This window comes from Apodemus sylvaticus, chromosome 1, assembly GCF_947179515.1.
Source record: "Apodemus sylvaticus chromosome 1, mApoSyl1.1, whole genome shotgun sequence".
NCBI lineage: Eukaryota > Metazoa > Chordata > Mammalia > Rodentia > Muridae > Apodemus > Apodemus sylvaticus.
Genome location: NC_067472.1, coordinates 178,420,724 through 178,448,316, shown reverse-complemented (window position 1 = coordinate 178,448,316; position 27,593 = coordinate 178,420,724). Strand labels below are relative to the sequence as shown.

Below are 27,593 nucleotides of genomic sequence, written 5' to 3'. Positions count from 1 at the left end.
TGTGGACAGTCTGAAGCGACCTCATGTCCCACACCTGGGATTAAGATGAAACCACGTCCCCATGATATTTCTGTGTCTTTTCAAAGAAACTAAAACTCCAAAATTATCACTACTTTTGTGTGATTTTTGTTTTGTTTTACTTTTTAGTTTTGAAACAAGGGCTTGCTACATAGCCAGGGCTAGCCTCAAACTCTTGATCCCACTGCCTCAGCCACCCAGTGCTGGAATTATAGGCCTTGACTCTATTTCTGCTATGTATTTGCTTTTTAGAGTGAGGGCCTGAACCTTTGCACTGATTATACCAAGTGGACCAAGACTAATGACAGAACCAGGCGGCTCGACGTGTGATGGGGGGGGACGCACAGCGAGGCTGCCAACCCTGCCAGACCAGCACCCACCTTTCTGACCCTTCTTCATGTGTACTAAGAACTCTTCGTATCGTCTCTGCTTTTCTGGATCTTTGGCAAAAGGCTTGAAGTTGCTGGCTCGGGCGGTGACTGTCCCACTGCCCAGGGCCAGGTGCCACGAGCTATGCCCGAGGTCTGGTGTGGAGGCCTGTGCCCTGCTGCTCGAGGCGCTCTGGGCCAGACTCCTGGCCTTGGCTTGAGCGGCCTTCAGGTCAGTTGCCTGCTTCATTTCTTTAATTCTTTCTTTGTCTTTTTGAGACAGAAACTCCAACACTGAAGTAGATGACCCTAAATAAAAACAGTAAGGAGAGATGAAAAACAGCTTTACCATTTCTGTACACAGTCACTACTAAAAATGTACATAATCACAGGTGAGTGTTTATGTTACTGATTTATCAGTATCTATATGTCCTGTGAATTGCATATTTACACAATTGGTCACAGGTACAACTAGAGGCAGTGCAAATGCCCGGAGTATGTAAAGCCTTGTGCTCCGTGCTCAGGATGAGGACTCTGAAAGCAGGCGGCTATGGTCCTGGCTCCACAGTCCTCCCACTGAGCACTCCTATCACACAAGCCCACTGGGCACCAACTGCAGCAGGCATGGCCCGGGGTCTGGGGTCTGGGGGACAATGCAGGGAAGGTCCCCCTCTCACTACAGATAGGAGGAAGCCAAGAGCAATATCAGAGCCCTGCTTTGGAAAAACAACAATGGTTCATGCCAGTAATCCTGGCTTATTTGGGAGGCTGAACAAGATTATCATGAGTTCAAGGCCAGCCTGGGCTACCAACTAAGGTCTTGTCTCAACACACAAACAAACAAACAAACAGGCAGAATTAACATGAGTTCATGGCCATCCTGGGCTATAGACTAAAGTCTTGTCTCAATAAACAAACTAACAAACAAATAAAATAAAAAGGCTAGTAAGAAGGCTCAGTGGGTAAAGGCTCCTACACCAAGCCTGACTGATGATGATCTGAGTTCAATCTCTAGGACCCACAAATTGGAAGGAGAGAACTGACTCCTGCAAGTTGTCCTCTGACTTTTATCCAGGCAGTGTGGTTTACACACACAGCATAAAAAGGCATTTTTAAGGAAGTGAGGGTATGTGGTATGGCAGTGCATGCCTGTAACTCCAGGATGTTTCATCAAGAGTGATGAAACAAAATAATAAGTCTAGGCTAGTGGGGAGGTCGACATAGTGAGAACCCCTATCAAAAAACAAAAACAAAAGATGGAGGCAAGGTGTGACGGCACAGGCCTAGCACTTGTGAGGCAGAAGCAAGAGGATTTCTCTGAGTTTAAAGCCAGCCTGGTCTACACAGCGAGCTCCAGGACAACCAAGACTATATATAGAGAGAGACGCTGTCTGAAAGAAAGAAAGAAAGAAAGAAAGAAAGAAAGAAAGAAAGAAAGAAAGAAAGAAAGAAGAGGAAAGAATAAGAAAGAGAGAGAGGAAGAGAGAAAGAAAGAGAAAGGAAAGGAAAGAAAGAGAGAAGGAGGGAGGGGAAGCAGGGCTGGGAGATGGCTCAGTAGGTCCCACTGTGTAGACACCGGATGAGCATGCACATGAGGCAACTCACAAACACCTACAGCTTCAGCCCCAGGCGATGTAACACCCTTTTCTGGCCTCACCAGCATGAACACACACACACACACACACACACACACACACACGTAAATTTAAAAAATGGGGTGGGGGGTGTGAGACGGGATTTCTCTATGTAGTCCTGGAAGTCCTAGAACTCACTCTGTAGACCAGGCTGACCTCAAACTCACAGAGATCTGCCTGCCTCTGCCTCCCAAGAGCTGGATTAAAGGCCCATGCCATCAACACCTGGCTAATAAATTTTAATAAAACATAAAATTTTCTTTTTTAGAATTATTCATTTTATGTATGAGTACATTGTAGCTATCTCCAGACACACCAGAAGAGGGCATCCGATCTTATTACAGATGGTTGTGAGCCACCATGTGGTTTCTGGGAATCGAACTCAGAACCTCTAGAAGACCAGTAGGTGCTCTTAATCACTGAGCCATCTCTCCAGCCCCTAAATAAAAAATTTTAAACAAAACAAAAAAATGTGAGTGGCACAGTCCTGAGGGTTCAAAACCATCCTGGGCTACACTGAGAATTTAAGGCCATCCTGGGCTACATGAGACCTTAAAAGGGAATGGGAGGGGCAAAGAGAACAACTCACCAAGCCATCATGAATAAGGTCTGTGGCCACTTTTTTTTTCCTTTTTTTTCCCCTTTTTTTTTTTTTTTTTTTTTGGTTTTTTTGAGACAGAGTTTCTCTGTATAGCCCTGGCTGTCCTGGAACTCACTCTGTAGACCAGGCTGGCCTCGAACTCAGAAATTCGCCTGCCTCTGCCTCCCAGAGTGCTGGGATTACAGGCATGCGCCACCACCGCCCAGCTGTGTCCACTTTTATATGCTGTTTACAATACATGACACATCTCCTGGGTTCCCCATCAGTGGGAAACCACAACTCCCCATTTGAGTAAGATTGCGTTAAACATAGCAAGTCCAGTCTCCTCCATCACACGTACCTTGCACAGGCATCTCTCCGAGCAACTCCCCCCGCTTGGAGGCATTGAGTTGATGCCTACTGTGCGCGCCCATGTCCTGCCCTGCTTTCCCAGATGACTCGGATAACACCTGAAGTAGGTGAGCATTCTCAGACGTCGCAGCTACCACAGGTCTGAAATAATGCACCGGTCGGTAGTCTCTGGGCAACTGAGGCGGTGGATAAATCTGAACAAATAACCAGACAATGTAAATGTCAGGAAATCCGGGCTACAAGACCACACAGACTTAGGAAAGAAAAGCACAATCTTAGTGTCATGAGACACGCCCAGTCCTGGCTTACTTTCCAGGTGGACACTCTGGGATAGCCTGGCCCAACAGCCTCACACTGCGAACACCGCTGCTAATGTGTATGTTTCCCATGATGAGAGCACTAAATATAAGAAGACATAGCACCATGTCCTACCTCACATGCGGACCCAGCCCACTGTAAGAGCAAATAGTTACAGAGATTTGTTCAAGACTTTAAAAACATAACAAACTGCCGGGCAGTGGTGGCGCATGCCTGTAATCCCAGCACTCTGGGAGGCAGAGGCAGGCGGATTTCTGAGTTCGAGGCCAGCCTGGTCTACAGAGTGAGTTCCAGGACAGCCAGGGCTACACAGAGAAACCCTGTCTTGAAAAAACCAAATCCAAAAAAAAAAAAAAAACAAAAACAAAAACAAAAAAAACAAAAACAAAAACAAAAACATAACAAACTTGAAATTAGGTAGTTTTAAATCCAAAGGTCTTTGCTCAGACTGTGTTTCACTCACTTCCAAAGTGAAACATCAGACCTTTGTTTTTTTTAATTCATTTTTTATTTTGTTCATGAATATGTGTGTCTGCTGTGTAAGTGAATGTGCACAGAGCCAGATGCGGACATGAACCCTTTGGGGATGGAGTTACAGGTATTTCTGTGCTGGGATCCAAACCCCACTCCTCAATATTAAGCAGCAAGTGTGAGCCATCTCTCCAGCCCCTGCCCTGACTTCTTTTTTTTTTTTTTTAAGAATTATTTATTTTATGTATGTGAGTACACTATAGCTGTCTTCAGACACACCAGAAGAGGACATCGGATCCCTTTACAGATGGTTGTGAGCCACCATGTGGTTGCTGGGATTTGAACTCAGGACCTCTCGAAGAGCAGCCAGTGCCCTTAACCCCTGAGTCATCTTTCCAGCCCCACAACTTACTTCTTAATTCAAAGCATTTTTTAATTCAGACCCTAAGTAGGGCTGAGGCTCAGTTATAATATTTACAGAATAGTGACAGGACTCTGGGACTAAATCTCAGAAACCACTCCAACAACAACAACAACAACAACAAAGACAGGCTAGGGTGTAACTCAGTGGGAAAGTGTGTGCCTAGCATACACTTAGATCCAAGCTCAGCGTGAGAGAGGGGAAGGGGAGAGAAGAGCTGGCAACATGGAAAGTTACACCTGTCCATGAAATTCTGGATTTATAACTCTGACAGCAGAACAGAAAAGTTAAGAGGAAAGTGGGGTTTTGTTGTTTCTTTGGGGGTGATGGACTTTGCACACACTGAATGCAGTCTCTGCTACTGAGCTCCATCCCCTGCCTAAGCATTAGACTTCTTATGGAGACAGAATTACACTGAGCAGCCCTGGCTGTCCTGGAACTCTGCCCTGGAGACCAGGCTGGCTTCATACTCAAGAGGATCTGCCTGGCCCCACCTCCTAAGTGCTGGCATTAAAGGCTGCACCATGCACCCAACCATTAGATATTTAAGTACCTACTGAAGGGTCCCCTTGCTCTTAGTATAACAAGCATAGATTTACCCTTGCTTGTACACTGACTTCTAGAATTAGAAGTTTCCTGAAAGCGGGAACCAAGTCAACCCTAAACATCGGGTGAAGCACTCAGTCCCAGGTGCACGCTGGCCTGAGAACTTCCACTACATCCATGTCGTATCCTGTCATTACTGGCAGAATTAGGAGTTTGCAGTTCCCTGGATACGGTGGAATTACTCCTGCCAGGAAACACCTTTGGCATTTACTTGCAAACAGTAAGCAAGAACTTTCCCCTAAGCAGTATTCCCAAAACATCAAGTTAGTCTAAAAGAGACCTGCCCTCTACAAGCAGCAAGGGTTTGGTGTTCTGTGTGGTGCTGGGAATTTAACCACTGGGCCACTGGGACACACTACTAGCCTCTTTCAATGGAAATGTCTTTTTTTTTTTTTTTTTTAATGTGTATGGGTTTCTTGCCTGTATGTACATCTATGCACTACCACATGTATGTCTGGTGCCAGAAGAAGCCAAAGAGGTGTTGGACCCCCTGGAACTGGAGTAGGAGACAGTTGTCAGCTGCCATGTGGGTACTGGGAATCAAACCTGGGTCCCTTGGAAGAGCAGCCAGTTCTCTTAACTGCTCAGCCATCTCCCCAGCCCCTACCTTCTGTTTTCTTATTTTGTTGTTGTTGTTGTTGTTGTTGTTGTTGGATTTTGGTTTTTTTTTTTTCAAGACAGGGTTTTTCTGTATAGCCCTGGCTGTCCTGGAATTCACTTTGTAGATCAGGCTGGCCTCGAACTCAGAAATCCTCCTGCCTCTGCTTCCGAGAGTGCTGGGATTACAGGCGTGCGCTACCATGCCCGGCTCACCTTCTGTTTTCTAAAACAGAATCTTTCCCTGGCATGGAATTTGTCAAGGAGGCTCTACTGCTGGCCAGAGAGCCTCTGGAACCTTCCACATACTGGATGCCAAGTACAGCCACTGCACCAGCGTTTTTGATATGGGTTTGGGAATCGAATTCATGTCCTGAGTACTTTACTGGCTAGGCTATGTGAAGCCCTATTCCCCTTTGTGAAACAGGGTCTTAGTCAGTTTCCCAGGCTGCCTTAGAATATGATTCTCCTGCCTCAGTTTCCCAAGTGCTAGGATTACAGACCTGTCCCATTGCACCCAGATTTCTTCTAAAAAATGCTAACAGAGGAGTATGCATAGAGAAATGCCAGGTTTCCATAAGTACGTTGATATAGCTCAATTTAATATCATAAATATTAAAGAACATATAAATATTAAAATAAACACTATAAGCACCAAAGAAGCAAAATAATTTTAATGGAAATGTTTTCTTACTTTCTTTGAAGATAAAGGTTTAGAAGCCAAGGAAAATCCTTCCAAAATTTTGCCAACATATCGGAGATCTCTCTCGGGTTCTACAAAATGACATCACTGATTAGTTCCAGAAGCTGAGATGATTAAGTGAGACAAGAGGATTCTTATTTTCCGGAGCATGAACAGCGCCCTGGGTGAGGTCACTAGGAAGGAACATTTGGGGACCGAGTGGCATTCAAACTCCCACCCCTTTGTTGACACAGTGAGGCTGAGCTCAAACCTCCCTCCCCTGCCCAGCCGCCCAGATAGCTCCGATAGCTGCCTTGGCCTCCAAGACAAGCACCCAGCACTGTCTTCAAAGCAAGGGCCTCAGCAGACAGCCTCTGCACAGGCCACTGCCAGGATGTGTCACCTCCTCAAGACTCTGAAGGGAGACATCTAAAAGCTTGATCTAGAATAACCCCATAAAGCTGTCCTCCCCCTCCCTACTAAAGTGACCTCAGGTGGCTTTATTTGAAGTGAAAGTTCTCAAGAAAAGCCAGCTAGAGTGTCAAAAGAAAGATCCCAACTGCAAGGGTCATTTCTCACACAGTGCCCCAGGGTGGCTGTGTCCCAGTTTCCTTAGCAACAGTCCAAATAAGGCTCCTAGGCAACACAACCAGGTCAGCTGTGAACTCGCCCTGGGACAAACTGTTGCTGCAAATGAAATGCTAACAGTAGATAAATAAGACCACAGACTAAGGAAACTGAGTGGCCAGTGCCCTCTGACTTGATCAGGGGATGGTCCTCTGATTGCAGAGCAAGCCTGTGACAGAGGCCCTGAAATCTGCAGGAAGACCTTCTGCAGACTGGGTACACAGAAGACTGTTTGTTCCAGCCTTGGTAACTGCTAGAAGGAAAAAAAAAATCTAAAACTCAGCTGCAGAGATTGGTGAAATGACATATTCATTTAGTCAGAAGAAAATACATGCAGTGAATATGTGCAAATTAAAAAAGAGACGAAATATCCCAAATTCATCAGCAGAACAAAGGCGCTATATTCAGGAAAAGTGAAAGATTTATCTCGGAAAGAAAGCAGACTAGAGTAGATGTTATTGCAAACTACCAACTACTGTAAGATGTTAATAATTTAGTTAAATATTGGTTACTGATATAATTAAAATGACTATTATCCATTTCATCCTCCCATCAGTGTCTAGAGAATGGCCAATTAGCAACTAGTAACTAGTACTTTATAATTAACATGTAACATATTGTGGATGGTATCGATACATTAGCTATGTAACATAGACATAACATTTCCAAGTTGTAATATGTAAAATTGTATATTGTTTGAGCATTGGGGGCATGGTGACAGAATCTAGGGCACTGTGCTGACTGACTGTATTAGACAGCCCAGATTCTCCGCCCTGTACTCCCCTGCACCATTTCTAGGAATCAAGACTGGAATAGCAGTTTAACCGAGGGACCTGAATCACCACAGACTCTACCTGGGTTCTACACTCTGCCTGGTCTACAGTTAAACTTTAACTACAATCAATCAATCAATCAATAAATAAATAAATAAATAAATAAATAAATAAATAAATAAATAATAAACGGTTAGGTGAGCGACCAGACCATGCCTAATTGCAGACAAGAGCCTGGTGAGGCCTCGGGGGTGGGGGCAGGTTAGCTGAGCTCTGTTGTTTTGCAGACTATTGGCACTGTCACCTGTCCCCAAACCTGGTCTTCCGGGCTGCTGTTTAAATTGGCTGAATCTTCCAGTTCCCTGAACTCTGAGTCCTCACTGCTGTCTGACCACAACATGGCACCAGGCCACACAGCCCTTCCTCTCCTGGCCCCAAGCCTCTCCAGCTCCCTAGTACATCCCATCTTCACTGCTGGCTTTAGCTGTGCCTTAAGCCCCACTTCTTTCTTATATCCTATACACTGCAAGGCAGACCTCAAACTCACAGCAATCCTCCTGCCTCAGCTTTCCAAGTGCTAGAATTATAAGAACAAGCCACAATACCACTTCCTTGTTTCTCACCTTCCATATTTTTTGGTTATTTCTTTTTGTTTGATGTTTATAGGTGCTTTGCCTAAATAGATGCATGTGTACCATGTGCATGCCTGAGGCCTGTAAAGGCCAGAGAAGGGAGCATGAAATGCCCCTGAAACTGGAGTTACAGATAGCTGTGAGCCACCGTGTGGGTGCTGAGAACCAAAACCCAGGTCCTTGCAAGAGCATCCAGTGCCCCTAACCACTAAACCATCTCTCAGTCCCACATCCTGCATCACTGATAACCCTTTCCTCTACAGAGTCTGGCACTCCAGTACCAGAGCCTGTACCCCTTTCTTCCCAAGAGCCTGACAACCAGTCCTTCCAGCTGGGCTTCCACAAAGTACCTTTCTGATTTTTGTATTGTTTGGGAGCTGTCCAACCATAGAGACCATCTCCAGGCTCCTCGTCCTTCAGCACAGTGTCATACTTGGATAGCATTTCTGTGGCATAGATGTCATCATCTTCCTCTTCCAGGGCACCTACACCAAAAGCCTGCAAAGCACAAGGTTTCAAACAGAGCCCCCAGGCCGGGGGTGGGGGTGGGGTCTGTCTGCATTGCAGAGCTAAGCTGTATTAAAGATCCAGCGGACACATGTGCACTTGCAGATCACTGAGAGAGAAGCAAAGGGCAACCCTAGATTAGAGGAGTCTCAGGTCTATGGAAAAGCAGTGACCAGAGGCAAATGCCACTAGGCACAATCCCCCAGCCCCAGCAGCAGAGGCCGCAACAAGCAGACGTGAAGAACACCCAGACAACAATGAACAGACAGCAATGGAACTCTGAAAAAAAAATGGCAGGCACATCTGTCCTTCCCTGGTCAGTAGGGCCAAGGTCTGAACTCTTGTGGGAAACAGCCTGTAGTAAGTGGACTTTTTGGTGGAAGACTAGGTAAGGCATGCAAAGAAAGAACAAAACAAAGTAACTAATTGTTTTTTTCCTATGTGGCCCTGACTGTCCTGGAACTTGCTCTCATGTAGTCCAGGCTGGCTTGGAATTCATAGAGGTCCATCTGCCTCTGCCTCCCCAGTAGAGTACAGAAATTAAAGGAATGCACCATCACTCTGGCCCACTTTCTTTTTAAGAAGCTGTGAGTCGTTTGAGAAGGTGGGCAATAGAAAGCTCCAAAAGGACAAAAGCCCCAAGTCAAAATGACCAGGTGCTCCAGACTCAGGGTGTGCAGCAGCGAGGAGAGGGAGGGTTAGCTCAGAACCATGCAGCTTTATCTATCTGCTAGAACATCTTGGGGGCCCCCAGGTGCAATTAGACCAAATCAAAACACTGGAAAGGTGCTTTTCTGCTTGGCTCCACCAGGGTGGGAAAACAGGGAACATGAGTTTCCACCAAGGACACCACAGACTCTTGGGTACCATTGTTAAATTCTAACAATGGCAAGCATCACAGGTGCTCCCAAAAGACCTTCAGAGAAACAGAATCTGGGACTGAGCATGTGGCTCTGGGAAAGAGTACCTGCCTACTGTATGCAAGGCCCTGAATCTGTCTGTCTGTCTGTCTGTCTCTGCCTCTTTCTTTCAGTGGGGCTGGAACACAGGGCCTTGCATACACTAGACAAGACCCCCCTTCCCCGCCCCGAACTGAAAGAGAAGGAAAGAGAGAGAGACAAACACAGAGAGATAGAAAGAGGGGGAGAGAAAGAAAGAAAGAGATGGGGTTCCTGGGAGGCAGGACTGGACTTTGAAGTCCTCATTGAGCAAAAAATGAACTGACCTACCACAGGAAGTATACTTATTTACCAGTGTTTCTGCTTTTACAATACAGAAACTTTTACCTGGCCAGAAATGCCCAGTTTTCTTCCTTTACTCAGTCCAACATCTCCAAGAAGATGGCTGGTCCCCTCAGATGCTCCACCAAAAAGGTTCAGGTGTTCTCCTGGCATTCCAAACAATGCTTGGTGGGGGTCCAGGCCCTTGTAGGCCAACCCATGTACATTATCTTTAGGCGTAAAATCCACAGGCATGACGTCTTTAGGAGCAAAAGTCACATTGTCAGGCAAGTAGTCACCATCTTCATCCTATTTCAAATGTTTGAAGAGGAATTAAAGTGAGTCACTGTCAGGTGTCAGGCCCTCTTAGACTTCAGTGATTAATTCCAAACAAAACAGTTGCCAGGCTTGTATTTCTGCTGCTGTGAATGACCAGATCCCATCCCTGGGAAAAAAATGATACTAACAACAAAAGCAACGTCATGGTGAGACTGGAGACCAGTGCTTCTCGGCCTTCTTAAAGCTCCAACCAAGCCTTTAGTACAGTTCCTCACACTGTGGTGACCCCAACTACAGGATTATTTTATTGTGCCAGGCAGTGGTGGAGCACACCTTTAAGGGCAGGCAGAGGTAGAGGCAGGTGAACTTCTGAGTTCAAGGCCAGCCTGATCTATAGAGTGAGTTCCAGGACAGCCAGGGCTACACAGAGAAACCCTGTCTTGAAAAACCAAAAAAAAAAAAAAAAATTGTTAAATACTATTTGCTACTGACTAATTAAAACTACTTCAGGACTCTACTGTTGTGAATTGAAATGCAAATATCTGATATTCCACCCCTATGAAAAAAGTTATTCAACCCCCAAAGAACCACTGCTCCGAGGGCTGGAGAGATGGCTCAAGAGTTAAGAGCACTGCTACCAGAGGTCCTAAATTTAAATCCCAGCAACTACATGGTGGCTCACAACCATCTGTGATGAGATCTGACGCCCTCTTTCTGGTGATTCTGAAGACAGCTACAGTGTACTTATATATAATAAATAAATAAATCTTAAAAAAAAAAAGAGCTGGGTGGTGGTGGCACACGCCTGTAATCCCAGCACTCTGGAAGGCAGAGGCAGGTGGATTTGTGAGTTTGAGGCCAGCCTGGTCTACAGAGTGAGTTCCAGGACTGCCAGGGCTATACAGAGAAACCCTGTCTCGAAAAACCAAATCAAAAAAAAAAGAAGAAGAAGAAGCACTGCTCTAAGCAGAGGCTGGAGAGATTCAAAGCTTTCGATGCTTTTGCAGAGGAGCAGGGTTCAGTTCCCAGCACCCGCATCAGGCAGCTTGCACCTGCCCTAACTCTAGTTCCCGGGTATCTAGCATCTTCTTCTGCCCTTGGTGGGCACCTGCACACACAGAGAGACTAACGAGCAGGCACACACCCTTTAAAAAAAAAAAGAATCTAGCCGAGCGGTGGTGGTACATGACTTTTAATCTCAGCATTCAGGAGGCTGGAGCAGGCAGATCTCCGTGAGTTAGGGGCCAGCCTAATCTATAAAGCAAGTTCCAAGACAACTAGGACTGTTACACACTCAGATCAAAAACAAACAAAACAAAAAAAAACCCCAAAACAAAAAACACCTGCCTAGAAAAAAACAAAACAAAAAACAAAACAAAAAAAAGAAAAAAAAAAAAAAAGACTGTGAAACAAAGGCCAGAGTGTGTGTGGCTCAAAGGCACAGCACATGCTTAGCATGCAAGGCCCTAGTTTTAAAGCCCATCACAAAAAAATAAATCAATAAGAACAGGTAGTGCACAACTTTTTCTTTTTTTTTTTTTAGATTTTTATTTATTTATTTTATGTATATGACTGCTTTATCTGCAGTCATAAGATACTGTTACAGATGGTTGTGAGCCACCATGTAGATGCTGGGAACTGAACTCAGGACCTCTGGAAGAGCGGACGGTGCTCTTAACCGCTGAGCCATCTCTCCAGCATCCCCCAGGCCCAGGTAGCACACAACTTTAATCCCAGCATTTGGGAGGCAGAGGCAGGAGGATCTCTGTGAGTGCAAGTCCAGTCTGGTCTACACAGTGAGTTCCAGATCAGCCAGGGTTGCATAGTGAGACCTTGTCTCTATCAATCAGTCAATTAATCAATGCATAAGAACAGAGCTGGGGCCGGGTGGTGGTGGCGCACGCCTGTAATCCCAGCACTTGGGAGGCAGAGGCAGGAGGATTTCTGAGTTCGAGGCCAGCCTGGTCTACACAGAGAAACCCTGTCTCGAAAAAACAAAAAACAAAAAACAAAAAAAAAAAACAAAAAAACAAAACAAAACAAAAAAAAGAACAGAGCTGGGATAGCTATGGTGCCATCAAGTCGATGACTGTATCAGCTGGTGTAGTAGCGATAGCTTTAGTTTGGTTATTCCAGGACAGTGGAACCTAACAGATTCCTAAAATTGCTCATGACCTTGCTATTTTCTGTTTGCTTGGGTATTTTGTCTGCTTAGGTTTTTGGTTGTTGCATTGGAATTTTATTACATTTATTTGTTTGTTTGTATATGTGTGTGTGTGTGTGTGTAAGAGAAAGAAATTGTGTGTGTGCATATGCATGCATGCCATGGAGTGTATGTAGAGGTCAAAGGACAACTTGCAGGAGTCCGGTTCTCTCCTTATACCTGGGCTCTGGGGATCGCAGTCAGGTGGTCAGGATTAGCAGTAAGCACCTTTCCCCACTGAGACATCCCATTGTTTTCTGAGGCAGAATCTCACTATGTAGCTCAGGCTAGTCTAAACCTTGAGACTTTTCTTTCTGCCTCTCTCTACCTATTACTGCATGCCAGCACGCCTGGTAGTATTTTATTTTCTCTCAATAATAAGGATCAGATCCAAGGCTTTGCATATGCTGGGCTCAACCACTGAGCTACATTCCTGGTTGTGACCCTAACATTTCACCATCATGAAGTAGCGTGTTCCACTATAACATACCTCAGACCCTTCAGAACCGCCAGGCGGCAACGCACAGCCATAGATCTTAACACCAGGATCTACAAAGAGATTGCAAAGGCATTAGTCATGAGCCAAGAAAAATAAAGGCAGAGCCACCGACACTCATCAGAGGCACGCAGCTGCACTTGCAAAGGTGCTGTCCCCTTAGGGTCCCGGGTGGATCACAGACCCAATCCACCTGTGTTCCAATAATGCACTGCAGAGACCCATAGGACATTACTCCTGTCTTCAAAGGGCCCACTCACAGTCTGGGAACACACAGGGCATGGAAAGAGCAGAAAATAATAGTGTTAAGCTGGGAGTACAGTGTTGCTCGGTGATGTGGCCCTTGCCTGGGATATGTAAAGCCCTAGGTTCAATCCTCGGCATAAATTAAACTAAATAAAATAAAATAAATAAATAAATGGAGGATGGGGAGGAAATAGAAATGTGGACTGACTGTCATTCAGTTAAGGTGTGGTTGAAAAGCAAACATCTACACTCCTGGTAAGACTGTGAACCTAGACAATCCTTCCAGAAGTTACTGTGCATTACTCCTTAAACCTTAAGCTCTTTCATGCTACCCGATCCAGCGATCTATTTCTAGGAACATGCAGCTTTTTAATGCTGTGGGGCTGCAGAGGTCAGTAGCTCAGTGGCTAAATGCATCTGTTACTCATGCAGAGGACATGGGGTCCATGCTCAGCACCCGCATAGCAGCTCAAACTATCCGTTAATTCCAGTTCTGGGGCCTCGGCACTCTCTTCTGGCCTCCAGGGCTCCTGCACACATGTGGTAGGCACAGCACCACCATGCCCACCCAGTAATAAATCCTCTTTTAGAAAAACTATGCTGTAGTTAAGAGTCCTCACAGCTCTAATCCCAGCACTCAGGAGGCTGAGGCAGGAGAATCAGGAGTTGAGGGCAGCCAGAGTTATGCAGCGAGCTCAGGCAGCCTGAACTGCAGACTTCCACCTCGTCTTACAAGACAAAACTAAAGAAACAATTCAGGGCCGGGCGGTGGTGGCGCACACCTGTAATCCCAGTACTCTGGGAGGCAGAGGCAGGTGCATTTCTGAGTTCCAGGCCAGCCTGGTCTACAGAATGAGTTCCAGGACAGCCAGGGCTATACAGAGAAAGCCTGTCTTGAAAAAGCCAAATCCGAAAAACCAAAAAACCAAAAAAAAAAAAACCAAAAAAAAAAAAAAAAGAAAGAAAGAAAGAAACCAGGATGCAGAAGGGGCCTCAAGCAGGCTTACCGGGTTTCTGTCGGCGAGCCTTCCTCTTCACCCGAGGGCCGATTCCTTGTCCTTCCTTCCAACCCATTTTCCTTAACAATTCAAAGCCCACAGACAATCTGCACAGGATATGGAAACAGTGACAGTGAACTTCACTGTTAGTAAACAACTCCTGCTCTGGCTCCTCTGCCTGCCTGCTCTGTGCTCATCCTGTGGCTACAGCACAATGGCAAAAGCCTGGGGCTTGGGGTCACATCTGAACTGAGGGAGACACACATCTGCCTCTTTGGCCTTTGAAGTGACCCTGTAGAGACTCTGGGAAGTCCTTGTCAAGGAAGCCTGTGGCCCAGGGACACCAGGAAATTCTAATCAGGCCACACACTCAGGAAGAGAAGGAAGTATACAGAAATCAAAAGTCAGGTGACAGCCATGATCTTCGTAAATCTCCTACTCAATCAGAAAAGCGCGCCTTCTTTTCTTCCAGCTCTTCTCAAAGCACACTTTCCCTAGCACTTCTGGCCTCAGTCTTCCTGGAAGGCTGCTCTCCCTACCCCAGTCTGCTTTCCAAACTGGCTTTAAGGGCTTGGCTTTTTATGTCCTTATTTTCCCCTCTATTCTCATTCTAATAAAACTGTCCTCAAGCTGAGGATGAAGAGAGAGAAAAGGAGAGGGAAGGTGAGGAGAAAGAAAGGGAAGAAGAGAAAAAGGGGGGAGGGGAGATGATAGGGAGAGAAGGTGGGAGGGAGAGAGATAGGGAGGGAGAGAGATAGGGAGGGATGGACAGAGAGAGGGTGCAGGCAAGACAGAACCCACAAGGCCTGTGAGGAAGGTGAGGAAGGGAAGCCACCCCAGTCCCTAACAGCCTTCCATTGCAGGGAAAAAGGGAGACACTCTGGGTGAAGGCCCTTCTTCTCTTAGTCTTCCAGTCAGACAGCACCCTGTGCTGCAGCTGAGCTATCCCTGAGAAAGATAACCACACGTGTGCAAAGCGCCCGCCTCACTTTGCTGGTGTGATGAGGTCATCAAGCAGGGTGGCTCCAGGAATCGGGGCTGCAGCAGCTGCCAGCTGCCTGGCCTTCTCCCGTATTCTGTCTTTGGTTTTGGAAGCAAAATCATCCGTGGTAACGATTGCTTTAGGTGCTATCCCAAATTCACTGAGATCCTTCAAAGAAGAAAATTAAATAGAATTAGTTCATTTATACACACACAACAAATGCACTTGGATTAGCACATACACACATGCTCTTGGACTAACACACACGAATGTACTTGTACTAATATAGACACACACAAAGCAAATGCACTTGTACTACAACACAACAAATGCCTGTACTAACATACATAAAACAAATGCATTTGTACAAACACACACGACAAAGTTTTAAAGAGTCATTAATTTCCTGTAAATATGCAAAGAGAAAGAGAACTCTGGGTTCTGGAAATAGGGCTCAGTGGTTAAGATCACTGGCTGTTCTTCCAAAGATCCTGGGTTCAATTCCCAGCATCCGTGTAACAGCTCACAACTGTCTATGACTGCAGTCCCATACAATCAGATGCCCTCTTCTGATGTGCATATAGACATGCAGACAAAACATCCCTATACACCAAATAAATAGTCCAAATTTAAAGAGAGAGAAGTCAGATGTGGTGGCAACTTGCCTGTGATCCTAGTGTGTGTGTGTGTGTGGGGGGGGGGGGGTGGCCTGGAGCTGGCCAGCCTCAGCTACATGGCAAGATCTCCTTTTCCTCCTCCTGGTAGCTTACAGTTTGATGTATTGCACTTGACTGTGCTCATGGGTAAATCCATGCCCAGGTTTTAAGGTAGTGGGAGTTTAATTTTAGCTAGTTTACTGTTCCCAAAACCACAGGGTGCATCAGGGTTCCTGTGAGAAGTCACAGGTTCAACACCATGGACACTGAGTTAGGGACAACTAGAGATGTCCTTTACATGAAATCCCTGAGTTCAGAAACTGTCCTGGTGTCCCCTGCACAGACATCTGAGTGATGGAGAAGCCACTGACAGGCACCCAGAACGCAACCATAACATCTAAGACAGGAAGGAAAGCCTCCACGGCTCTCTGGGGATAGAGACGGCATCACAAGCAAGGACACTGTCACTGCCTGACTCACCTCTTCATCCATGAAATCTTCAGGTCCAAGAGCAGATTTGTCCGCCCTGTTCTGTCTTGAAGACACAAAGGTAGAAGGTGTCCATCCTGAGGAAGGGAAGGAATTTAGAATCTTATGATCCTAGACAGTATTTCATTTGTTGTTTGTTTGCGTTTGTTTACTAAGATGGAGTCTCGTTACAAAGGCCTGGCCAGCTTGGAACTCACTTGGTAGACCAGGCTAGAGCTGTAGCTCAGTGGTAGAATGTCTGTCTGCTTTAGCCTGCAGTAAGGTCCTGGGTTCTATTCCCAGTCCCTAAGTAAGAAAGCATTCGGGCTGGTGAGATAGCCTGGTCTATATAGTGAAACTTGTCTCAAAAAGAAAGGAAAGAAGGAAGAAAGGAAGGAAGGAAGGAAAGAAGGAAGGAAGGAAGGAAGGAAGGAAGGAAGGAAGGAAGGAAGGAAGGAAGGAAGGGAAAGAAAGAGAAAACAACATAACAACACGCATTACTTTAATTACAAAATTGATTATGCAATATAGTGTGACATTTTCATTTCTTTTTCTCCAGGTCATAAACAAATAGTAGCTGGTGTGTGCAGTCCTGTGTCAAATAATTCCTGGGCAGTTCCGATGCTATCCTGGCTCTATATCTTCTATGACGCCCAGTTGCCTAATCTGCAAATCTTCAAAACACCTGACACTTGACCTTCTTAGTCACTGGGTCAGAGGTACAGCCAGTGATTAACTAGGTGTCTGCCTGAGGGTACTCAGGGCAAAGCAAAAGGAGAGAAGCCACTATCTGGCTTTAGCCACCTGGCTAGAATCTCTCTATTTTCCACAAAGTAGGAGAAAGGTCCTTCTTGGTCAGGCTGCACCCAGCAGTGGGTGTAAGTCGACTCTGGGAGCGACCCAGATGTTCAAAGAATATTTCAGTACTCTATGGCGTATGTACCGACAACTTTATTTTTTAAAGTCAGGAGGTGACCTGGACATGGAGACTCATGCCTGTCACCCAGCACTCGGGCATCTGAGGTGGGAGAGTCTCGATTTCCAGGCTGGCCTGAGCTACATGGTGAGACTCAGTTACACAGACAAGACCCAGGAGGGACTTGAGCTCCGTCATTCACACGTTTGAACGGTCCTCTGGCTCCTGCAGACTCATACCTTCCTTTGAGCCGACGGTATTGAAGTACCCGGCAGAGAAACCGCCACTAAAGGCTCCGTGAAAGCGCTTGTACCTTCCTTTCTCATCTCTGACAGTCTGGTCCTGAAGAGGAATGGGTTTCTTTGGTCTTTCACCTGGAAAGAGTTAGTGGAAAGAGAGAGAGGGGTATGATGAGTCAGGAAGAATTTAGGGGAAAATGTCATTTCTTAAACATAATGAATTGTTATTCACTTTTAACTCCATGGATATCCATTTAATTCAGGTCGCTGTATCTAGAAGTTATTAGCTTATAGTTTATAAAACAATATGTTTTGGAAGATTCTGCTAAGAAATATGTTGCAGCAAGAATGTCCAAGCTGGGAGCTGGCGAGATGGCTCAGTGGTTAAGAGCACTGACTGTTCTTCCAAAGGTCCTGAGTTCAAATCCCAGCAACCACATGGTGGCTCACAACCATCTGTGATGCCCTGTTTATGGGGTGTCCACGCTGGGGATGGGTTGGGTGGATACAGTGCTTCCACATACATGAGAGCCCGAGTTCAGACTCCAAGAACTCAACTGTGGTTTGGACAAGAAATGTCCTCCACAGGCTCATGTATTTGAATACCTAGTCCCTCGTTGGTGGCACTATTTGGGGCAGTTGTAGAACCTTTAAAAACTGTAGCCTTTAATCCCAGCATTAGAGACAGAGGCAGGTGGATCTCACTGAATTAGCATGTGTGTGTGTGTGTATGTGTGTGTTAGCCTTGCTGGAGGATGTACATCACTAGGGGCAGCCTTGAAAGTTTGTAATCTTGCCCCCCTTCTAGTTTACTCGCCCTGCTTGTGTTTGCTCTTGATACGTGATCTCCCAGCGTCATGCTTTGACTGTCTGCTTCCACGCCTCCCGCCATTGTGGACTCTCCCTCTAGAACCATAATACAGAGTAAACTTTTTCTATACATTGTTTTCAGGCATGGTATTTTATCACAGCAACAGAGGAGTAATTAATACACCTTCAGAAAGCCTGAAGCAGTCCTCAGGTGTGCAATCCCAGCATTCCTACTGCAAGATGGGAAGGAGACACAGGAGAACGCCTGGAAGTCCACACGTCAGAGAGCCTGGTGTGCTCAGGAGTCCCAACCTAAGAAACCCTGTGTCAACCACGGTGGAGGCCAAGACCTCCACCAACGGTCACCCCGGCCACCACACTCATGCAATGGAACACGAGTGCTCACATTCTCACTCACATGCATACCCAGGAATACAAACATGTACACATCCAAGATAAAAATCGTCTGCTTTTCCTACTAAATGTCATTACAAAAACCAAATTAGGGCTGGAGAGGTGGCTCAGTGGGTAGTGTTTGCTGTGCAGATCATAGAGCCTTCGGGAAAGCCAATGAGGCCATCAACAGCCCCAGCACTGGGGAAGACAGAGATGAGGTGAGGGAAATGGAGAGCGCAGAGGAAGACAGCCAACACTGTCTTCGGTCAAGTTCACACAGACGAAAAAACTTAAAAAATCATACTGGGGAGGGGCAGGATGGCAAACACTCATAATCCCAGCAGCTAGGAGGCAGAGGCAGGAGATGTCTATGAGTTCAAGGCCTGTATGTATATGTGTATACATACACACACACATATACATACATACATACATACATACATACATAAATATATACATTCATACATGTGTGCTCATGCACATACCCAAGCCATGGAGCATGTGGGGAGGTTAGGACAACTTTCCTTTTTTATTGTTTTGCTTTTTGAGACAGGGTTTTTCTATGTAGCCCTGGCTGTCCTCGAGCTTACCCTGTAGACCAGGCTGGCCTTGAACTCAGAAATCCGCCTGCCTCTTCCTCCCAAGTGCTGATACGAAGGTGTGTGCCACCAACTTTTGTTTTGTTTTTGTTTTGTTTGTTTGTTTCGGTTTTTTGAGACAGGGTTTCTCTGTGTATCCTTGGCTGTCCTGGAACTCACTCTGTAGACCATGCTGGTCTCGAACTCAGAAATCTGCCTGCCTCTGCCTCCCAAGTGCTGGGATTAAAGGTGTGCGCCACCGCCGCTCAGCTCAGAGGACGACTTTTAAAAGTTGATTTTCTCTTCCTACCATGGGTCCCAGGAATCAAACTCGCATAAGCAGCAAGCACCTTTACCCACCGATCCCTCTCCTGTCTTCCTTTCCAGCCCGTCTGAAAAAGAATGGGGCTGTTACACTGTACAAGCAAAGGCCACGCACACACTTAGCCTAAGGCAAATGTTCTTTAAGCTTCAATTTCAGATGTTATGACACAAACTGCCGCCTACAACTCAAAAGCTCTGCATTTATTTATTTATTGAAAATAATGTTTTTTTTTTTTATTATTTTTTTCAGTCCAGTCATTACCCCGCTCCTGGTTCGCCCTCCCAGTTTCTCATTCCATTCTTTGTCCTCCCTGTCTCCAAGAAGATGTCTTTCCCCCCCACTCCCACCCCCAAGCTCTGCATTTATTTAAAATGGGAAAGGGATCTAGGTTTGGTGGCACATACTTGCTATCCACAAATGTTTGGAACAGGAAGCAGGTCTGTGGTCAGTTAAGGGCATGAGGTTGGTCACAGTACTGCACACTCTCCAACACTAACCCACTGTTACTAGTGCTGGGACTCAGTCAGCTGAGCCTCTCTACACCTGCGCTTCCTTCCGCAACTCTAAATGTGAAAGCATGCCTGTGAGCCAGGCATGCACCCGAAGGTAAAACAGAGGACTGGCTAAAGACCCAGACCAGAGACAAACAGACCAGTAGCTACTTCCAAGTTGTGTGTACAAATCAGACAACACTTGGGAAGAACTCAGCAGGAGGGACACGCAGAAAGTGCTTTTAAGAGGCTAGCACTGCAACTCTTGCTATTAGCATTTTGTGTCACGAGTGAGGTATTCCTTAAAGGCCAGGTATACCCATGACTTCATTAATTAAAACATCTCTTAGTTCTTAAACAAAATTAATTAGTTAAAAAGACGGCATAGCCAGGCAGTGGTGACACATGCCTATAATCCCAGCACTCAGGAGCCTGGAACAAGTGGCTCTCTGAATCTGAGGCCAGTCTGGTCTACAGAGTGAGTTCTAAGACAGACAGGGTTACACAGAGAAACCCTGTCATGACAAACAATCAAACAAAAAGTCGGGCATAGTGATGCATGCCTGTATGCCAGCACTTGGGAAACTGAGACAGGAGCATTGCTGTGAGTGCGAGTCCAGCCTGGGCTAAAATGAGATCCTATCTGAAAAGCTATTCCTCCCACCCCCAATTAGTCTACCAAATAAAAAGAGCTATATTAATAGGCCATGTAATCTGAGTTCGAATCCACCCGCAGCACGACCACTTCATTTTGTGGTCTTGAGCAAAGGACTTAATCTCTTTAGGGCTTGGCTTCTAAAACTGTAAAATTAGTGTAATGATAGAACCCATCTTGCTGTGGTAGCAACAAGAATTAATATCACTGAGTAACACATCAAAGACGAGCATTCCCCTAACACGCACGATGCCCTGGGCTCCATTCCCAGCATCAATAAACAAACCTGCACACAGCCCTGCTGTAGCGAGGCTCAGTTAACACTAGCTATGGTGCCTTTTTTATGTTAAAGAACTGGGCCATAACCAGAGTCTCATCCTGCAGGATTTTTTTTACTACTTGTTTTGTTTTCTTTAAAAAGCAAAACAACAACAAAAACAAAACCAGCGTGACCAAGATGAACCTGAAGACTCAAACTCACTCCGAAGCCAAGGATGAGCTTAAACTTCTGAACCACCAGCTCCACCTCCTGAGTACTGAGATGACAGACATGGCTTTCTGTAGTTCTGGGGATAACTTAAGGCTTCAAGCATGCCAGGAAAGCACTCTGCAAAGTGAGTTATAGCCCCAAATCCAATTTTTTCCCATTCCTTTAAAACTTAGTACACCATGCTCCATTACTTCACATGCATCTGGCATGATTCCTAATTTAGTCAGATTTTGCGATCTCAGCACCGCCGACAGTGTGTTCTGTTAATTCATCTGTGGCAGGCTTGCTCCCCTCCCCACCTTACCCATCCCCTGCAGCTGGGCTAGGTGAGGCCCTGGGCTAAGGTGAGGGAGGGTGCCATTCTTGCAGCCTTCTTGACCTAGAAGGGAAGATAGTATCTTCAGAAAACTAAGTAGGACTGGTGGCGGCAGGTCATGAGAGCCATTGCTGTGGCCAGCCAGACCCCAAGCCCCACAGAGCTCCTGAGGAGAGGGTGCCATCTCTAACCAGGTTGCCAGAAAACTCAAGAGAGGAAGTGGTACTTTAGCTGGGACCTACTGTAATCATGGCCACAGACAACAACTAATTCTCCCCTTATCAGGGGCTGATAAGTTGCTCATTTATCACAGTGTACTTATTAAGTAACTGCCTGAGGTCCACAATTAATAAGCACAGAGCTGAGCCAGATCTCAATTCTATCTCCAAGTCAGAGCTACCGCCCACACAGTGCCTTACATATTCCTTAGCCAGAAGTACACAAAAGCCTTGCCTCTGTAAGAAGCCGGGTTCTAGACGCTGGTAGAAAAAGCTAAACACAGAACCCCGCAGGGTAGACCCCTGTGCATGTGTCAGATAGCATAAAGGAACTCGGAAAAAAACGAGTTTTGTTACCTGCAGGTAAAGACGCAATTCCAGCAGAAGCATTAGCTTCTGGCATCAAACAGGAGGTCTAACAGGGCAGTGCTGGACTTGGGGAGAGAGGAATCCTAACAAAGGATAACGCATGCTTAGCATGCACAAAGCCCGGACTTAATCCAACGCATACCCTTGCTCATTAAAATCAAACAAAGAACAACAACAAACCCCCAAATGTCTGGCACCAGACTGTGAGGCAGTCCAATTGCACTAGAGGAGCAGGAAGAATCGTGAGATGGAGCCAGAAGCAAAGGCTGACAGTACGAGGCCCTTGCGCATGGTGATACAGGGTCTGTGACATCCTCTGGGCTGAGGGATATCTAGGTAGGTTTAAGGGTGGTAGTCACGATACCAAGAAGAGGAAAAAAACCAGCCCTAAAATGAATCTGTACAGGAAGGAGAGCAGGAACTGAGGGTTCTATAAGAGAGTGATGGTCTCTAAGGAAGAGTAGGAAAGTACTGTGGACTTCTTCCTTCCAGATCGCTGTCACTAAACTCCCCAGCTAATACCTACCAATAATCCTGCTGTCGGGACCAGCAACTTTAATTAAGGTTTAATTAAGTCAAAGGAGCCAGTCCTCCACCAGTGTTTACCCGACCTGACAGCACAACTTCAAAGCAGGAGTAAGAGTGATTATTGGTCTAGTTGTGCTGTAAAATGCAGCCAGAGACTTCAAAGTGTTTGGAGAGCAGTGTAGCTGTGGCGGAGGATCAGGGGCTGTAACAGAGCTCAGTGTTAGAGAAAGGGACCAGCACCAGGAAGGCAGAGGTGGGGGAGGGGGTGGCCAGGGGAGCAGGGGCGAGGCCAGGGGAGCAGGGGCGAGGCCAGGAAGAAAGTTCAAAAGCTTCTAACATAGAAGTTACAGAGTATTTCCAGAAAGACTGGAGGGATAACTTACCAGTTAAGAGTACTTGCTGCTCTTCCAAAGGACCTAAGTTCAGCTCCTGTTACCCACACCAGGCAGCTCGCAACTGCCTGTAAATAAAGTTCCAAGAAATCTAATGTCCTCTTATGGCAGCTGTCTAAGTCAGGGTTTCTATTCCTGCACAAACATCATGACCAAGAAGCAGATTGGGGAAGAAAGGGTTTATTCAGCTTACACCTTCCACACTGCTGTTCATCACCAATGGAAGTCAGGACTGGAACTCAAACAGGTCAGGAAGCAGGAGTTGATGCAGGGGCCATGGAGGGATGTTCCTTACTGGCTTGCTTTCCCTGACTTGCTCAGCCTGCTTTCTTATAGAACCAAGACTACCAGCCCAGAGATGGCACCACCCACAAAGGGTCCTCCCCCCTTGATCACTAATTGAGAAAATGCCTTACAGTTGGATCTCACGGAGGCATTTCCTCAACTGAAGCACCTTTCTCTGTGATAACTCTAGCGTGTGTCAAGTTGACACACAAAACCAGCCAGTACAGCGGCCTTTCCCAAACATAGACATGCGTATGTATAAATAATAAATCTCTGGAGATCAAAAAGTGTGAAAATCCGCCGGGCGGTGGTGGCGCACGCCTGTAATCCTAGCACTCTGGGAGGCAGAGGCAGGCAGATTTCTGAGTTCAAGGCCGGCCAGCCTGGTCTACAGAGTGAGTTCCAGGACAGCCAGGACTACACAGAGAAACCCTGTCTCAAAAAAAAAAAAAAAAAAAAAAAAAAAAAAAAAAAAAAAATCCAAAACAAAAAAAACAAAAAACAAAAAAACAAAAAAAACAAAAAAGTGCGAAAATCCTACAAATCAATGTCCTTTCCTTTCACCCCAAAGCATAATTAGACCAGTTTACTTCATTTCTAACTTTTGTTAAAAACAGGAAGAACTGGAGGGTCTGTCAAGATGGCTCAGTGGATAAAAGCATTTGTTGCCCAAGCTGGCAATCTGAGTGTAATCTCTGGGACCTCCATAGCAGGAGAGACCTGACTCCCGAAAGTGACACTGACCTCTGCACACAAACTGAGCACATGCATACCCTCTCCTAATAATCATAACATAATTTAAAACTAGGGAGAATTTGAGAAATCCAGGTCATAGAGTTGATGGTTTAACAGCACATCTCTTCTCAAGGAAACAACTATATGACCAGAAATACAGAAACAATACAGACGGACGTTCAACACGGATGCTGTGCATGCACGGCCCTCCCTCGTCTCTTCTTCCATAGCTACTGTCTAGCCAGTCTTCACAGCACCCCGTCGCTCCCCATGGCCGCTTCCATAGCTTGCGCAGGATACTAGCCAATAGCATCACCTATTTTAGTACTTGCAAATCTTGTGCTTTTGTTCTCTACTAAACCTGAAACTCCTCCAGTAAAAGATCTTTATCAACTGATTCTTCACATTCACAGGGTGCTGTGCTGGTCGATAGAAGTAATGTGATCTTAGTTGTATTGAACAAACAGGTTAGAATTAGGGACTTAGCTATGATGGCCATGTTCCACCCCACAGTCTACTTGGAGGAGAACTCTGCAACTGGGGCTGAGGGGGCTTTAAACCCAGGGTAATGGGTGTTAAGTGGATATGTACGCATAATGCTACCGTATACTCTATAAAGATTATCCTTTATTATTCCTATGCCGATTTCTGTTTCCATATCTGGTTGTAATCTGATATGGTATTTTGATGCTTATTCTAAGTATCTCCTGCCGCAGTGTTGTATAAACATTGCTCCCATTTATTCTCTGATTTGTCAATAAAAGCTGCTCTACCGAAGGCTTAACAACACAGAGAATAGGGCTGGTCTTCTGATTCTAGTGAAGGGATGGGGGGGGGGGGGCGCGGGGAGAGGGGATTCACCATGGGAAATCAGTCAAGGAGACAGACATCATGGGAACATACCTAGACCTCAGAGCCAAACCAATACTAAAATGCAAGGATCACATGGGTTTTGGCAGGGATGTAGCCAGATTAGCTTAGAGGAATAGAGTAGATTAATAACTCTTCAACTATTATGCTGTAAAGCTTCATCAAATAAGTCTTATAGTCTCTGTCTCATTTATTTGGGAACTAGCTGGGATAGAGAAAAATTATCACATAAAAATGCACAAACACAGATGTCTTTGAGGAAACACAAGGGCAACCTTCAAACATACAAGAACTTGCAGAGACTAGCCTTTCTCTCCCTTTGGTCATCAGAGGTTGGGGTAGAGCCAGGATCTGGCAAACATTTCTAATGATTAGAACTGCTTGGGCTGGGGATATAGCTCAATTGTGGAATGCTTGCCTAACAAGCACAGACGCCTGAGTTTCATCCTCAGCACCACACAAACCGGGCATGTAGCACAGGCCTGTCATCTCAGCACTTGGGAGGCAGAGTCAGTCTTCACTACACAAACATTTGAGGCTAGCTTGGGCTACATGAGACTCTGTCATAGAAGAACCGCCTAAGGCATATGTGATACATGATGTGCAAAGCTGTAATCCCAGTATTGGGAAGGCTAAGAAAGTTGAATAGTCCTGAATTTAAGGCCAGCTTGGTCTACATCAACTAGCACAAGGACAGCTTGGACTATACAGAAAGACCCTATCTTATAATCACTCCTGGCAAAAAAATTAATAATAATAAAAAAATAAAAAAAGAATAAGAAGTTAGTAAGGAAAAGAATCTCAGTGAAAATAGCTCAGAGGTATAACCAACAGGTCACAGGTCTGGATGCAATGGGAAGCAGGTGGTGGAGGTGGGAGGAAGCCTCACCAATATAACTCTACATGTCACTTCTGGCCCACTGATGAGATTCCACTGTCTTCCCCACAGGTTTAACACTGCCATCAGTGGTATGGACACCCAGTAGATAAATCTAGTCATTACGTGTAACAGACCAGAAACACCAGAGAACCTTGCTTCATCTCACCTTCACCCCTGCATTTCACTGGCAATTCCAGTCAACGCCTGTCAAGTCTATTCTATGCAAAAGCTACTCAATAGCTGTCACTGCTAACTCTCCGGTCCACACAACCACGGTCTCCAGACCTTTCTGGCTAATTTCCCTGCTTCATTCCTGCCCACCCCCAAGGAGATTAGTCTCAAAATTAAAGCAAACATAATGTTAAAACATGCATCCTGCCAGGCATCACAGTACACACCTTTAACACCAGCACCTGAGAGGCAGAGGCTGCTAAAATACTGTGAGCCTAGCTAACTGGAGATAGCAAGACCCTGCCCCCTCCCCCACACCACCACCAAAAAAAGGAAAAGGAAAGAAATACATTTCTCTTTGTGTAAACTGAACCGAGGACTTTTCCTACCCTTAGTATAGGAGCCAAACTCCTAGCTGGGTGTGATGGCGCACAGTTGCAAACTAAGCACATATTAGGCAAGAATAGGAAAATCAAGAGTTCAAGGCCCATCTCGGCTATATAATGGGTTTGATGTCAGCATGAGTTACACGAGACCCTGTCAGAAAAAGGAAAGATTCCAATTCTTGGGGCTGGATATGTAGCTCAATTGTAACACGCTAGCCTAGCATGCACGAGGTTCCATCCTCAGCAACACACACACTCCAAATTCCTTACCATTGCAAGTGCCACCCACACTTGTCCTGACTATCCCTCGACTGCTAACCTGTCTGCCACTTTAGGGATTTCCTATCTCAAGTGTTTCTCCTCCAGATCTTTCTAGGCCTGGGTTCTTTTACTTTCAAGTACGGGTGCAAACGTTCCCTCGGGACAAGAGACTGACTGACCACCCTCCATCATAAGCACATGTTGCCTAGTCATTCTTGCATCTCCCACCCCTCCGCGTCCTTCTCTGCCCCCGAGAATGCGGTGCCCAATTGCGGTGCACAAGCCTCTCCAGTGCGTTCCCTGTGCCCACAGCGAGCAAGCCAGACCCAGGCCGAGATGTTACTGTCGCCAACGTGTTGAACTCCCAGCCTGCGCCTCCCAGACTCCGCCGGCCATCGGACCCGCACCTTCCTCCAGAGGCTCCAGGCCCGTTCCATAGCTGACCAGATCCTCTTCGCTGTCACTGTCCAGCGCCGCCATCCTGCTTCCTTCCGGGCTCCGCCCCCTTGCTACGGAAACCTCTATGGGCCAAAAACATTCAACAGTTTCTCCTCCGCGAACCGGAGCCACTGTAAAGTTGATTTGTTTGGAGGGAAAGTGTCAGCCCCTCCTTACAGATCATAGTCTTATGCAAAGCTAATTCCGGCTGCAGATAAGATTTGTATCTGTGCCGGGCGGCGGTAGCGCATGCCTTTAATCCCAGCTGTCAGTAGGTAGAGGCAAGAGAAACTCTGAATTGGAGGTCAGCTTGGTCTGCAGAAAGAGTCTCAGAACAGGGAAAGCTACACAGAGAAACCCCATCACAACAAAAACAAACAAACAACAAAAAAATAATATTGGTCTCTGTACATCCCATCCTGGCCCTGTCTTGTGTCTGAGTACTTGGACACAGCGATAAGATGCTGGAAACCACCCAAATGTCAGGACGCAGGGCAGGGTCTCTGTAATTCCAAACAGCCAGTCCAGTGACTGGCTCCTTCGCCCCTGCTTCGCTTCCTCAGCCAGCAGTAAGTGCCAACTCGATCTTCCACCTGTCCCACCCAGCCTCCCTCCCGAAAAGTGATTGCCCAGTTGCCACTGCCTGGCCCTCTGCACTAGAAATGGAAAGGAACCCATAGGCAGGTGTGT

At 46.1% G+C, this 27,593-nt stretch overlaps 1 protein-coding gene across 3 annotated transcripts in view; it reads right to left on the bottom strand.

Moving 5' to 3' along the window:
* Positions 1–26,961, bottom strand: part of Gpatch1 (G-patch domain containing 1) — a 45,142-nt gene extending 18,181 nt beyond the window's left edge. Inside the window, exons 1-12 of one of the 3 annotated variants that reach the window (XM_052165516.1) lie at positions 26,873–26,944; positions 22,869–22,945; positions 17,310–17,444; positions 16,167–16,252; positions 15,038–15,198; positions 14,058–14,155; positions 12,799–12,857; positions 9,893–10,135; positions 8,450–8,597; positions 6,080–6,159; positions 2,962–3,166; positions 399–695 (exon numbers count right to left, since the gene is read on the bottom strand). In XM_052165516.1, coding sequence (XP_052021476.1) covers positions 399–695; positions 2,962–3,166; positions 6,080–6,159; positions 8,450–8,597; positions 9,893–10,135; positions 12,799–12,857; positions 14,058–14,155; positions 15,038–15,198; positions 16,167–16,178 — 1,303 coding nt within the window. In that variant the 5' untranslated portion in view covers positions 16,179–16,252; positions 17,310–17,444; positions 22,869–22,945; positions 26,873–26,944. Of the gene's footprint in view, positions 1–398; positions 696–2,961; positions 3,167–6,079; positions 6,160–8,449; positions 8,598–9,892; positions 10,136–12,798; positions 12,858–14,057; positions 14,156–15,037; positions 15,199–16,166; positions 16,253–17,309; positions 17,445–18,303; positions 18,403–22,868; positions 22,946–26,872 lie in introns of those variants that run through there. The other 2 variants (XM_052165510.1, XM_052165526.1) reach the window with 2 other exon arrangements.
* Between the last annotated feature and the right edge of the window lie 632 nt (positions 26,962–27,593).